The 15,173-nt window shown below is 40.2% G+C and overlaps 1 protein-coding gene across 1 annotated transcript in view; it reads left to right on the top strand.

Moving 5' to 3' along the window:
• The window catches only part of LOC126483783 (tensin), a 512,889-nt gene that overhangs the window by 462,532 nt on the left and 35,184 nt on the right, over positions 1–15,173 (top strand). The window contains exons 9-11 of the mRNA XM_050106942.1: positions 3,930–4,167; positions 7,956–8,228; positions 13,793–14,062. Coding sequence (XP_049962899.1) covers positions 3,930–4,167; positions 7,956–8,228; positions 13,793–14,062 — 781 coding nt within the window. The remainder of the gene's footprint in view (positions 1–3,929; positions 4,168–7,955; positions 8,229–13,792; positions 14,063–15,173) is intronic.

Below are 15,173 nucleotides of genomic sequence, written 5' to 3'. Positions count from 1 at the left end.
ACCGTAGGTATAAATTTGAAGGACACAGGCAACCTGAGCACTGAATAACTAAAGTGAGTCGACATGCTAAAGAAATCAGTAGTCCAAAGTGTTAGAACGGGATGGGGCAGGCGTGGGCTGGGGCTTGAGGTCAGAAAATTTATTTAATTTAAAGAGGAAGTAAGAGGAATATGAGGAGCAGGTGAAGAGTGAGAAAGGTTAACGAAGCAGAAGAAGACAGTTGCAGCAGTGGGAGGTACAGAAAATCTAAGAGACTGCATGAGCTTCTGTGTAAGTCCCAGTAAAATTTTTTAACGCTTTGGTTGCGATTCACCTTTCCGACGCAGACATCGTTATTACTAGTGGAGATGGTATTGCCCAAGGGGGGAAAAAAGTCTGCCAATTGTTGCTTGTCATTCTGAGGTGTACGACGCAGCAAATCCCAAGGCTGAGTACTCCGCTTCTGGATTTGCAACAGAGCTTCCCTCCACACAAGCGGAAAATTACTGCAATTTTGTCGGCCGCAGGCGTGTGTGTGGTCCGTTTTTGCTGTGGGCCGGAAATTGTTCGGATGTCGCCCAGCGCAAGCGAGTGCTGTTGCGAAACCGGAAACTTTAATAACACAGCCCCCGGGTTGCAGCCACACAGCTACTAATTCCACCAGCAGTGTGTAAAAAAGATATTCTGTGCGCGGAGTACAATCGTAGACAGAAGAGTCCACGGTTCTAATGTGTTCCTTCATTGAGGAACTTGCTCTAAAACACAAATGCAGCAAGAGCGTACATTAAGAATGTATTATTTTTGCTAAGTTGCGCCGTAGCACTTCCTTACATACTGTATGAAGTATATACACTCACAGCACAAGTCCATAATTATAAAATTACAGGTAACTTGAAAATTAAAATATTAAGTCGTAGTTTACGTTAGACAATCAATAAAATTGCGCGGCAGTATTATGGACGAGTCGAAATTTAATACCGTACCAGAATGTCTTTTCTGATTTACCATTTTCCGTATTTTTCCCCAATGGCTACAGCTGAATGTCTGATAACTATGTCCAGATAAAATGATAAAAGCGTGACGAGTGATTTTCCTTATGCTTGACTGCTAGGGCTGGCAATTTCTACAGCACCCAAAACGGGACATCAGCGGTAACCTCAAATTTTTACGCCAATCAGCTATTATTTTATTAAGTGAAGAAAATGCACGATGTGGTAACGAGAAAACTTATGTTAATCAGTTTAGTGTAAAATACCGTATTAATGACTTTGAATTTAAATATTAAAGAGCTTCTTTTAAACAATGAACTTTAACTTAAATATCATTCCATCATGAGGCCAGGATCTGACAAAATCGTATTTACCTACTTCTTTTGCTTTAGTTAACATTTTCCAGACATTCCTCAAAATAAAAAAGCCCTGACAGCTTTACACTTTCACTTTGAACAAATTGTAATTGACAGATACTAGACATGGATATTTCTGTTTCAACTTTCTAGATAAACACAAAGCCGTTTAACTCGCATAGGAGGCGAATTAGACGCTATTAGTTCGATATTAATCGTATTTGTTCAACAAACAATCTCGACTGTTGACGATTAACGTCCACGCGTAATGAGCGTTGGTTCAGAACAAATGGCTAACGTCGCGCGTGGACAGTTGAGAATTGACGTGTACTGGCTACAGGTATTGCCAATGGCTCAGAACTGATGCCAGTATTGGCTCGTTTAAGTAAAGTATCTTTCATTGTTGTCGTAACTTTCAAATTTGAAAGTATTGTTTAGTAAGACATAGACTGTATTATTTCAGTTAGTTTGACAACTGAATTAGACTACGGTTTAAATACGGCAAATTCAAACTTAAATGCATTATCTAATAGTAAATAAGTAATGTGATGTATAGTGTTACAATCAAAGTCATACGTCAATACTTTGATAATTTCTTTAAATGAGTTACAGGACTAAGATAAATTAGCGAAGATATATTACATACGGGATCTTAGCGTCCATACGGGATAATTCTTTTAGTCATCAAATACAGGAAATCCTTGCTATACGTGTCTGTGGAGACGGCAACATCTGTGTACAGTGTAGTTTCGTGTCTAAAATGAAAGTTCTAGCATTTGCAAGAGTAATACTTGTTCGCGTGAAATCGCTGCGTACTACGAAAAGTAAGAGATGTGTTTGTGTTCTTGAGAGGATAAGGTAGAGAGACGTCAGCTCGCTTACTCCGCGACAATCTGAAATAAATTATTGTTGAAGACACGAGAAGTTATTTCAGACATCCGAGAATGTTACCAGAACGCTTCACGTTTTTTAATGAGGCAATAATGAAGAAAGATACTGTAATGCGTTAAGTATTGCCCCACAAATGAGAGTATAAATTACATTTCGTTTCTTGGCACTCACTGCGTTGTCAGAAGTTTTTTGTTCTCTTTTTCCAGATTATCCAGCTCTACTTGTGTCTAGTTCGCAATGCCTGCAGTGTTTCTTACGATAGACTTGGCCCAGATACTGAGTGCCTTGATGGTGTTGCCACCATTCAGTTTGTTTTTCTTAATTTTCCTGAATGAGTGTGTACTCTTCGCTGACCACATGCTTTACACTCGCTGACCACATGCTTTACATTCTCGTGACCAACTGCAAAATGCATAGGTATTTGTAGACTTCTGACGGATGACACTTGAAGGTTTGCTTATCTGTCGTCCCAATGCCTTCATGTTCTGAGATTTTGCTCTTCTTTAATGTCAGTGTGGTGAACAAGTTTCATCTCCATGTACTCAAATAAATCCCTGACATTCTTTTCTTTTTCTGGCATCACTCGAGTAAATGCCACTGTTGATGGTGTCATATTTTTGAATATTCCATTATTGTATTTCTGTTTACAAAATCAGAATGATGTGTATGGACTTTTTGTGTTAGAGATGCTAGTATTGAACCATATGCTTTCTATTTCAGAACAAAATACTATTGAATTTTAAACACAACACTAGGAGAAAGGATGATCTTCACTACTCAAGGTTAAATCTAACTTTGGCTCAGAAGGGGGTAAATTATGCTGCCACAAAAGTCTTTGGTCACTTACCTGATAGCATCAAAAGTCTGACAGATAGCCATATAGCATTTCAAAGGAAATTGAAAGAATTTCTTAATGGCAACTCCTTCTACTCATTAGATGAATTTTTGGATATAGTAAGTGGGTAATTTCCCCAACCCCCACAAAAAAATTAAAAATATTGAGTGTCGTGTAATATTTTGTGTAATGTAATATCTTGTATAGACACCTTTTATTAACCTGACACGTTCCACATCATTACAAAGTGCTGTATTCATGATCTGTGGAACAAATACTAATCTAATCTAATCTAATGAAACTGAATGAGAAGTGCTCCATGCACACACATAAAAAGATATGGCACCCAGACCTCTGGCATTGATATAATGAAACAAAACCTTGGTAGAATGTTCTATATGACTTGATTGCCGTTAAATAATTTACTGAAGAGGGGTACATAGACCTATAGACCCTTCTTCTGGAAAATGCCTCAGTTGTTCTCATAATAATTTCTCTGATGACGTAACTAACGAAGAATTAGGCATAGTAACTGAGAATGTTTTGTAAAACTATTTTGTTCATTTTAAAATTTTGTACATTGATAGAGCAGCAACTGTAGAATAAAATCTTCTTGTAGAAACAGTAAACAGCCAATCAGTTGCAAATTGGAAGGTTTATTAAAACATTCCAATTTTTGCACCTGATTGGCTGTTTAGTATTGCTACAAGAAGACCATTGGCTTCTTGTTGTTCCTTGTCCATTGTGAGAGTGAGCCTTACCCCATGAATCTGATTAGGCCGAATAACAATAACTAAAGTAAATAAATAAATCTGTTAGTAGCTTTGCAGACAACATGCCATCGTCACGTGACTTCACCTCGCACTCCTGTTGTTGCAGCACGGTGGTGGGCAGCGGCAGCCTGACGTGGCTGCAGCGACAGCAGCAGAAGCTCCGGGAGCGGCGCGAGGGCCAGCGGCCGGCCCACGAGGCGCGCCTGCTCAACGAGCTGCGCATCGTCCAGCACCGCACCACCACCACTACCAGCACCGCCACCGCCAGCTCCAGCGACGCCGGCTACACCAGCGACCATGCCGACCTCTGCACCCCGCTGCACATCAACACTGCCGGCTCGCAGGTACTGCCCCCGCCTGTCCTCATCATGTTATGAAGCTAAATGGAGAAAAACTTTTCTTGATCAGCAAAATAATTTATTATGGTATCTCACAATACATTTTGGAAAACTCTAAGATAATCTGTACCATGAAATGTCTATATTATTGTAATTGTTTCACCATGAGTTCTTCATGAAACATTGTACAGGGTGGCTATAATTAAACTTTTGCTACTGCTACATCTACACTACTGGCCATTGTAATTGCTACGCCACGAAGATGACGTACGACAGATGCGAAATTTAACCGACAGGAAGAACATGCTGTGACATGCAAATGATTAGCTTTACAGAGCATTCACACAAGGGTGGCGCCGGTGGTGACACCTACAACGTGCTGACATGAGGAAAGTTTCCAACCAATTTCTCATACACAAACAGCAGTTGACCGGCGTTGCCCGGTGAAACGTTGTTGTGATGCCTCGTGTAAGGAGGAGAAATGCCTACCATCACAGTTCCAACTTTGATAAAAGTCAGATTGTAGCCTACGGCGAATGCTGTTTATCGTATCGTGGCATTGCTGCTCGCGTTGGTCGAGATCCGATGACTGTTAGCAGAATATGGAATCGGTGGGTTCAGGAGGGTAATACGGAACGCCTTGCTGGATCCCAACGGCCTCGTATCACTAGCAGTCGAGATGACAGGCATGTTATCCGCACGGCTGTAACGAATCCTGCAGCCACGTCTCGATCCCTGAGTCAACAGATGGGGACGTTTGCAAGACAACAACCATCTGCACGAACAGTTCGACGACGTTTGCAGCAGCATGGACTATCACCTCAGGGACCGTGGGTGTGGTTACCCTTGACGCTGCATCACAGACAGGAGCGCCTGCGATGGTGTATTCAAAGACGAAACTGGGTGCACGAGTGGCAAAACCTGATTTTTTGGGATGAATCCATATTCTGTTTACAGCATCATGAAGGTCGCACCCGTGTTTGGCAACATCGCGGTGAAAGCACATTGGAAGCGTGTATTCGTCGTTGCCATACTGGCGTATCACTCAGCGCGATGGTATGGGGTGCCATTGGTTACACGTCTCGGTCACCTTTTGTCCCCCTTGACGGCACTTTGAACACTGGACATTACATTTCAGATGTGTTACGACCCGTGGCTCTACCCTTCATTCTATCCCTGCGAAACCCTATATTTCAGCAGGATAATGCACGACCGCATGTTGCAGGACCTGTATGGGGCTTTCTGGATAGAGAAAATGTTCGACTGCTGCCCTGGTCAGCACATTCTCCAGATCTCTCACCAATTGAAAACGTCTGGTCAATGGTGGCCGAGCAACTGGCTCGTCACAATACGCCAGTCACTGCTCTTGATGAACTGTGGTATCATGTTGAAGCTGCATGGGCAGCTATACCTGTACACGCCATCGAAGCTCTGTTTGACTCAAAGCCCAGGTGTATCAAGGCCGTTATTATGGCCAGAGGTGGTTGTTCTGGGTACTGATTTCGCAGGATCTATGCACCCAAATTGCGTGAAAATGTAATCACATGTCAGTTCTAGTATAATATATTTGTCCAATGAATACCCATTTATCATCTGCATTTCTTCTTGGTGTAGCAGTTTCAATGGCCAGTAGTGTATAAATATTCTCCACAAGTCACTGTACACACTGTGGTGGAGGGTAGCCTCTACCTCTACTAATTGTTTCTTTTCCTGTTCCACTTGCAGATAAGAGTGAGGGAAAAACAACTATCTATATACCTCTGTCCGAGCCCTAATTTCTCATATCTTATCTTCGTGGTCCTTATGCAAAATGTATATTGGCAGCATTAGAATTGTTCTGCAGTCAGCTTCAAATGCCTGTTCTCTAAGGATTCCAGTTTAAGTTCCCAAAGCGTCTTCATAACACTTACATGTTGTAACAAATCTAGTAGCTGACTTTTGAATTGTTTTGATTTCTTTCTTTCAGCCGACATGCTACGGATCCCAAGTACCCAAGTAGTACTCAAGAATAGGTCGAATTTTGAATAGACCAATAAGAATCACATCATTAATGTTTTTTGTACAATGTCAAACTCCCTATATCAGTTGAGCACTGATGCAGTTATGTAGGAAGCAACATGATACTCTGTATTGACTTTAATAGGTATGTTTTCATTTTTACTGTGTTGTTGGAAAGTATTTCTATTAACATCTTGTCTTATATCGAATGTTTGATGCCACTTATCTGATGATAAAGGGTTCTTCAGAAACATGCCATAATATGATAAAATAAAATTATTTTGGCTATCAAGACAAGTGTTTTACTATTTAGTGCCCATGTTGTCACAGATCTCCTTTTGTCTAAAGTAATAGAAGATAGAAAGTTCTAACTTATACATAGGATTACAATGTTTTTAGTTTCAAAAGAACTACCTGATTTTAAAACGGTGTATTTTTTACATGCATGCGTGTAAAATCTTGGAATAGCATTCTCAATTATGTTCAGGTTTAAGCTTTATTAATCTTTCACAAAAGTCCAATGTGCCTTCCACTGGGCACACAACAAACATGCAGACAGTAGTCAAACTTATCCCATGCATTTTGCAAGCATGTCTTTCACAATTCACCCAAAATCATTGAAAGAGAAGGTATGTAGACATAGACTTTCACTGTATACCCCCCCCCCCCCAAACACTCTCTCATGAAAAAGACTACATACCATGAGATCGGATGACTTTGGAGACCAACGGAGTGATGTGGGTTCATCGAATGCTTTAAGCTGTAGGGGGTGCAATGCTGCACTCTCAATGAAAATTATTCCTGTTCAGTCGGCATTTATTTGTACCAATTAAACTTCACCAAGTCTCTCTAGTTCACCAAACAGTACTGTCAAGCCGTCTGCTGAGCTCCGTGATGTCACGTAGGGTCTCTGCGCCTGGGCATGTGCACACTAAACGGCAACACTTACTTATAAAACCAGAAATGACACAACCAGAAAGCCACACATGAGAATCCACTTCTGGATACTATGTAACAATACTAGAGAAGGAAAGTTGCCACTCACCATATAGCAGAGATGCTGAGTCGCAGATAGGCACAACAAAAAGATTCTTACAATTATAGCTTTCGGCCATTGAGGCGTTTGTCAACAATAGACACACACACACACTCGTGTAAGGCAACTGAAACCAGTGTGTACGAGTTGTGTTTGCATGTATGTGTGTGTGTGTGTGTGTGTGTGTGTGTGTATGACAGAGAGAGAGAAAGAGGGAAAATCTTTTTGTTGTGCCTGTCTGCAACTCAGCAACTCTGCTATATGGTGAGTGGCAACTTTCCTTCTCTAGTATTGTTACATTCCTTCCTGGATTTTCCATTGTTTGAATTTCACTTCTGGATACTCTCAGTTATAAGAATAACCTGGTTGACCAAGAAAGGTAACTTTTCCTGATTTCGGAAATTCACTACAGAAACACCAGCTCTGACCACATACAAATGCTGCTTTCTTCCAGGGCCTTTCAAAAGTTTACGCTGGAAAAGTTTTCCACTTTCGGAAAACCACTACCCTTCAGCCAGTCCCTGTAGGCCACCACCTCAGCCCATGTTGGAGGATTAGGGAAAGACCAACTCATTGTCTCAGCCTCAACAAAACATCCCTCTCATTGAGGCCAAATCTAGTGTACACAACAGAAATAGGGTGAGCACACAGACGCAACCAGGGAGTGACATGTTACACCGTGTAGGAACAACATTTTCATGTAGTAAAACATTAGTTGCTTGACTGGTGACATCACCATGGAATGTTTCTGTGTTTGCAGGCAGGGTCCCCCAGCGGTGGTGCACCCGCCCCCGGGCCGTTGCCCCAGCATCAGCAGCAGCACCAGCCACCCCCACAGAAGAGTGGAGGCAGTGCTCCTGCGTCACCACTGCTGCCCTCGAGGGCGTCATCGCGCCGCCTGCACACCGCTGCTACTGGCTACAGCACCCTCGGCCGCCAGAAGTCCGACTCTTCTTTCGACCGCGAAAGGCCCTTCGTCGCAGTGAAGCGGGCTCACGAACAGACGCGGAAGTACACTTCAGATACAACACAGGTGTGACTCTTCTCCTCCCCCTCTCCCATTTCCTCCTACATCAGTATCTACAGGGTAACTCTGAAATTCACACTCAAGTATTTGGTAATGGCGGGATTATCAATCAATCAATCAAATTTTATTGTCGTTCAGCTCATAAAGCAATAGACAATGTCAAGCGAACTTACATTTTTAACATTAATTACTAAATACAATTTAGTTTGGATTACATAAGGCCATCCGCTAGATACAGTGTTGAAAGACAGTATTTTCAGTTTCAAAAAATTCGTCTACTGTGTAGAAAGGATTATTTACTAGTATTCTGTACAACTTAGCTTTGAAGATATTGACAGGTAACTCTTTTAAATCTATACTTAACTTATTGTACAACTTAAGTCCAAGAACTAAATATGAATTCTGTGACTTGGATAGTCTTTGATATGGTACATCTAAACATGATTTGTTCCTGGTGTTATGGCTATGTACATCCCTTCTTAATGATATATTTGAAATATTGTTCCTAACATACAATAGAACATTATAGATGTACAAGCTTATTACCGTCAGGCATTGCAACTTAACAAACAAGGGTTTACAGTGTTCTAACTTACCTGAGTTGGTTATTATTCTTACTAATTTTTTTTGTAAAAGTAGAATGCCCTTTACATGACTGCTATTGCCCCACAATAAGATTCCATATGATATGATACTTTGAAAGAAAGCAAAATATGCTGATCTTATATAACTACTAGGGACATGTCTTTTTAAGTTTCTAATTAATTGGATAACTCTTGAGAGTCTGGCAGATTATGGTTTAACTGCTGATTGGTCAGTCAGAAACTAGACTCTGCTGCCACATCAGCTATACGAACGTTTGGGGTTGAGTGATTTCACACACATATTTTTTCAGCATTTTTGGTTATAGATGAATCATGACTAGGATTGCTGACTTTTTAGAGACAAATCACATAACTTATATAAAGTAGATTTGAATAAAAAGTATATTTCTAAAAATGAAGTATTTTCAAGGTTTATAAATTTATTTACCTGAATATGAATTTTTCATATTTCTGACATTTAATATGATTTTGTGGTAGGTTTTGAAAGATTAATAACTTGTGTTACATTACAAATATTTGTTTAAATTTAAATTGTTTAAATTTATTGAAGCTCTGTCTCGTTCTTCCTATTGATCTGTACTAGCACCAATAGTTCTCTATTAATAAATGCAGACATGTCATTAACAGAATGCATGTAAGATATATTTTTTAATTGTTTAATGGGTTAATCATTTTCTTTTTAAGCATATACTGCGACTTGTTGGAAGTACTCTTTTTCACAAGAAATATTTGTCACCATTTGTTAATTTTCTTCAAATTTCTTTAATTAATATAGTTTCAGAATATGTATTATCCTTGCAAATACTGTATATCACATTGAATTTATGTTGAGGATAACTTTTCATCTGATCATATGATTGCTTCCATTCTCATGCAACTGTGTGTTTTAACATTTTGAACTAGAAACAAGGTTCACTATTAAGTAAATGCCTCTTCATTAACATGTACAAAAAACTAAACTATGAGCTACTTATTGGCACTCAATAAAAAGCAAATAGCAGAATGACAGTAACAGTTATGACAGCTGGTAACAGTGCAGTCAACAATAGTGATTCAACAATGTCAAAATGATTTAATGCTACTCCTAAGAGCCAAGTGTGCATGGGATCAGGGGCCTCCAGTTGTTACTCTCAGCTACAACACACTGTATTGTGCGTTTTCATTAAGTTGCTCCCATAGACTTATTTCATTCAAAAGAAATCAGTGAATAATAATTCCACCAAAACATAAAACTTCAGTCAACTGGATAATTGTTTTCATTCGGCAGCATCCATAGGCTAGTTTCCCTCAAAAGAGGGAATGAATAATTCAACTGATACATAAACTACTACACGATGAGTCTATTTTTTATCAACGAATAGCTGAATCAGTTGTTTTCATTTTGTTGTTCCTGTCACTAGTGTGCGGCAGAGGGTGCACCTAACTGCTTCTAGACTATTTCTCTACTTCTCCACTCTCAAATAGCATGTGCAAAAAAATTAACAAAATCTTCTGTGCAAATTCTGCTTTCTCTTGTTTTATCACTATTATATGAGAAATAAATATCTGAGTATGTATGTTTGGAGCACAACATAGTATGGATGTGAGTTTGGGCCATGGGAAAATTGGAAAGGAGGAGGATCAACATGTTTGAAATGTGGTGGGTGGACTGATAAGACAACAAATGAGGAGGTTCTCTGCAGGATCGACAAGATGAGAAGAATTGACAGGGTGGTGGGGCTCTGTTAATATATCGAAGAGTAACATCTGTGGTACTTGAGGGAACAGTAGAGGGTACAAACTGTAGACACACATTGGAATATATCCAATAAATAATTGAGGATGTTGGGTGCAAGTGATACTTTAAGATGAAGAGATTGGCAGAGCAGAGGAATTCGTAGCAAGCCCCATGAAGGCAGTCAGAATACCGAATGTCCCCCCTCTTCCCCGCCACAAAAGAGAGTGAGTGAGAGAGAGATTGTTTCTCCCTATGTAGGTGGGAGTCAACAAAATATTGAGGCACACAGGGGAGAAGGCAGTAATAGAAATTTCGTGAAGAGATCATGCCACAACAATAAATACTTTTGTTTGAACCATTGTGACACAGACTAACAAAAATGCCATTATTTTAATCATTGACACCGAAACTCTATTATTATCTCTGTAACATTCCCCCCCCCCTCCCCCCTCTCTGTTTTGCGATAACACTTTTCCAGTGTCCTCCATCAATCTTATGTGGTAAACATCTCACACCATGCAGCAATACTCCAGAAGACAACTGAAATGGAGGCAGTCTCTTTAGTAAATCTGTTGCATCTGGTAAACATTCATCAGTAAAACCCAGTCTTTGGGTCACCTTTCCCACAGCATCCTCTATGTGATGGTTCCAATTTAAGATTTTCAAAATTATAATTTCAAGTGTTAGTTGAATCAACAACCTATAAAGTGACATGACTTATTGTGTAACTGAAATTTAATGGAATTTTTTTGTTTTCTTTTTGTACTCGTGTGAGGGACCTTGCAGTTTTTATTATTCACTACTGATGTCTTGTCTGAATTATTTTTAAATTTGTTTTCATCATCTGATGACTTTGCTAGATTGTAAGCAAAGACATCATCTGCAAACAATCTAAGAGGGCTGATCAGAGTGTCTCTTAAATTGTTTATGTAGATGAGAAACAGCAGAGGGCTTATGCTTTCCTCAGAAACCACAGATATAACTCCAGGAAGAAAGGACTACTAGTCCCACGAGGTATGCAGGAGAGTTCATGTGATTTTTGGATGGTAGGAGGAAGTACTTGTGGAAGGAAAGCTGTGAGGGAAGGTCATGAGTCATATCCAGAGAGCTCAGTCAGTAAGAACATTGTCCACAAAAAGCATGGTTTCTTGGTCTGGCTTACAGTTTTCACCTACCAGGGCATTTCAAAAGATATTTAATATTTCAGCTAGTCCAAGTGTGTGTGTGTGTGTGTGAGAGAGAGAGAGAGAGAGAGAGAGAATGTTATAGCAATATTTACTTTAGGTTGACCTCCATATCCCAGTATTCATTGCTACAGGGTTATTACAAATGATTGAAGCGATTTCACAGCTCTACAATAACTTTATTATTTGAGATATTTTCACAATGCTTTGCACACACATACAAAAACTCAAAAAATTTTTTTTAGGCATTCACAAATGTTCGATATGTGCCCCTTTAGTGATTCGGCAGACATCAAGCCGATAATCAAGTTCCTCCTACACTATGCGCAGCATGTCCCCATCAATGAGTTCGAAAGCATCGTTGATGCGAGCTCGCAGTTCTGGCACGTTTCTTGGTAGAGGAGGTTTAAACACTGAATCTTTCACATAACCCCACAGAAAGAAATCGCATGGGGTTAAGTTGGGAGAGCGTGGAGGCCATGACATGAATTGCTGATCATGATCTCCACAACGACCGATCCATCGGTTTTCCAATCTCCTGTTTAAGAAATGCCGAACATCATGATGGAAGTGCGGCGCTGTCGGTCTCCAGTTGTGGCATGAGCCAATTTTCCAGCATGTCCAGATACACGTGTCCTGTAACATTTTTTTCGCAGAAGAAAGAGGGGCTGTAAACTTTAAACCATGAGATTGCATAAAACACGTTAACTTTTGGTGAATTGCGAATTTGCTGCACGAATGCGTGAGGATTCTCTACCACCCAGATTCGCACATTGTGTCTGTTCACTTCACCATTAAGAAAAAATGTTACTTCATCACTGAAAACAAGTTTCGCACTGAACGCATCCTCTTCCATGAGCTGTTGCAACCGCGCCGAAAATTCAAAGCGTTTGACTTTGTCATCAGGTGTCAGGGCTTGTAGCAATTGTAAACGGTAAGGCTTCTGCTTTAGCCTTTTCCGTAAGATTTTCCAAACCGTCGGCTGTGGTACGTTTAGCTCCCTGCTTGCTTTATTCGTCAACTTCCGTGGGCTACGCGTGAAACTTGCCCGCACGCGTTCAACCGTTTCTTCGCTCACTGCAGGGCGACCCGTTGATTTCCCCTTACAGAGGCATCCAGAAGCTTTAAACTGCGCATACCATCTCCGAATAGAGTTAGCAGTTGGTGGATCTTTGTTGAACTTCATCCTGAGGTGTCGTTGCACTGTTATGACTGACTGATGTGAGTGCATTTCAAGCACAACATACGCTTTCTCGGCTCCTGTCGCCATTTTGTCTCACTGCTCTCTCGAGCGCTCTGGCGGCAGAAACCTGAAGTGCGGCTTCAGCCGAACATAACTTTATGAGTTTTTCTACGTATCTGTAGTGTGTCGTGACCATATTTCGATGAATGGAGCTACAGTGAATTTATGAAATCGCTTCAATCATTTGTAATAGCCCTGTACACACAGGACCCATACCAGATCCTTGGTGCAACCAAATGTTTTTTCTTATCTAGAAGACTGAAATGGAGCCCACTCAAGCTTGTGGAGGCAACTGAAAACTTACTTGAAGGAGAAATAAAGGCCCTGGTGTCAAAAGCTAACATTAATGCCCAGGATAGTTTTGTGCTATGATTATGCTCTTGAAATACTGACTTTGTAAGACACTGAAGAAATGGCCTGTTAGCGGCATCATGAAGGCTACTGGACATTGGTTAAATTACATTATTTCTGCATTTGCCCTACTGTTAGCCATAGTTTCAATATTTTTGGAGATACTAATATTTTTTATCCATTTATTCATATCTGTTTTATTAAACACTGAATTTTGAGTAAACTATGCAATTGTTGTAGTATGCTTAATCTATTCACAATTGTTTCTTGTAACTGATTAACCTCAGATACAGACAGACAGCTAAGATGATGGAGAATAATAATAATAATAATAATAAATAGTGTTACACATAGTGCTGACTTTTCCATGTTACGTGATAGCCACAACTATCATGTCAAATTATGATTAATATCTCAGTGAAATTCAGTATGGTCATACAAGCATTAATGATGTACCTTCTTTATGTCAGAGTTCACCTATGTCTCCACCCCACGAGCTTATCATAACCAGGCAGCGAGCAGAGTCAGATTCATCTGGACTGCTGACGACTGTGGACGGCCCAGGAAGTCGTGAAGTTCTTGTACGTCACCAGCAGCCACAACAGCAGCAGCAGCAGCAGCACTCAGTGGGTAGTTCTGCAAACAACCAGGACCACTTGGCGGGCCTCATAGCATCGCTGTCACTTGCTGGTGCCACAACCCCTCACACTAATACCTGCACTTCTGCTTGGCACACGCAGGTGACTAATGCAACTAATCAGAGTTACTAGGCTGTCACTGTTCTTTGTCATATCTTTCATGTGCTTTGCTTCAATAAAAAAAAATGTTAATTAAGCTTAAGTTCATACCAAGTGCTTAACTTACACAATGGCTTTTAGCTTATGTCCGTTTTGATTATGAATGTATTAACCATGTTACTTATACAACAGTGTATAAAAAATGTGCATGAGGAATTTCACATATTCCAGTTGTTTCCATGCCGTACCACTACATATACTACTCTATGCTACAAGCCATGATGTCTGCAGCAAATCAGTAAATATAGTTGGAAAGTCCTTAGTGGAATATAATAGTCCTGGCTATGGTGTATGTGTATTATAGGATTCATCCAAAACCTAGCAAAGTTCTCAGTCTTGTTTATGTACCCACCAATGGCTCAGTGCCTCCACTATTAACTGGGCTGTATCTTTATTCCTTAAATTATACCTAAGCTAATAAATAATAGGATATCAGCTGCATACTACCTACAAATTAAGAGACAAAATGCATTAACCACATTTACATCAATACTCTGCTAGATACCTTACCATCCCAGTCTTTGTGCACGATGTATGTGGTATGGAGTGTTAGTTGCTTGACACTTGTGGGAACACACATTCTCAGAAATTTGTCACGCAAACTCTCTTTGACAAACTATTCAGTGTCTGTCACAAGAATCAGATGATCATCTTTGTGATGCTGTTGCACTTGCTAAATGCATTTACGAGGGTAATCCCAAAAGTAAGGTCTCCTATTTTTTTATAAGTACATAGACCCATTTATTTCTACAATGGTTTACATCAGTTTAAAGCTTGAACATTTAGTTATTTTTCGACATAATCACCATTTCTGTCGATGCATTTTTTTAGACGCTGTGGCAGTTTTTGTATGCCCATGCCATACCAGCTCGCCGCCGTGCTATTCAGAAAGTTATGAACCTCTTCTTTCACCTCGTCGTCGGAGCTGAATTGCTTTCCGGCCAAATGTTCTTTTAACCTAGGGAACAGGTGATAGTCACTGGACGCCAAGTCAGGGCTAAAGTGTGGGTGGGTGATTATGTTTCACTAAAACTGTTGCAGGAGAGCAATGGTT

Source organism: Schistocerca serialis, chromosome 6, assembly GCF_023864345.2.
Source record: "Schistocerca serialis cubense isolate TAMUIC-IGC-003099 chromosome 6, iqSchSeri2.2, whole genome shotgun sequence".
NCBI classification, from domain to species: domain Eukaryota; kingdom Metazoa; phylum Arthropoda; class Insecta; order Orthoptera; family Acrididae; genus Schistocerca; species Schistocerca serialis.
This window is presented reverse-complemented; position numbering and strand designations above follow the sequence as displayed.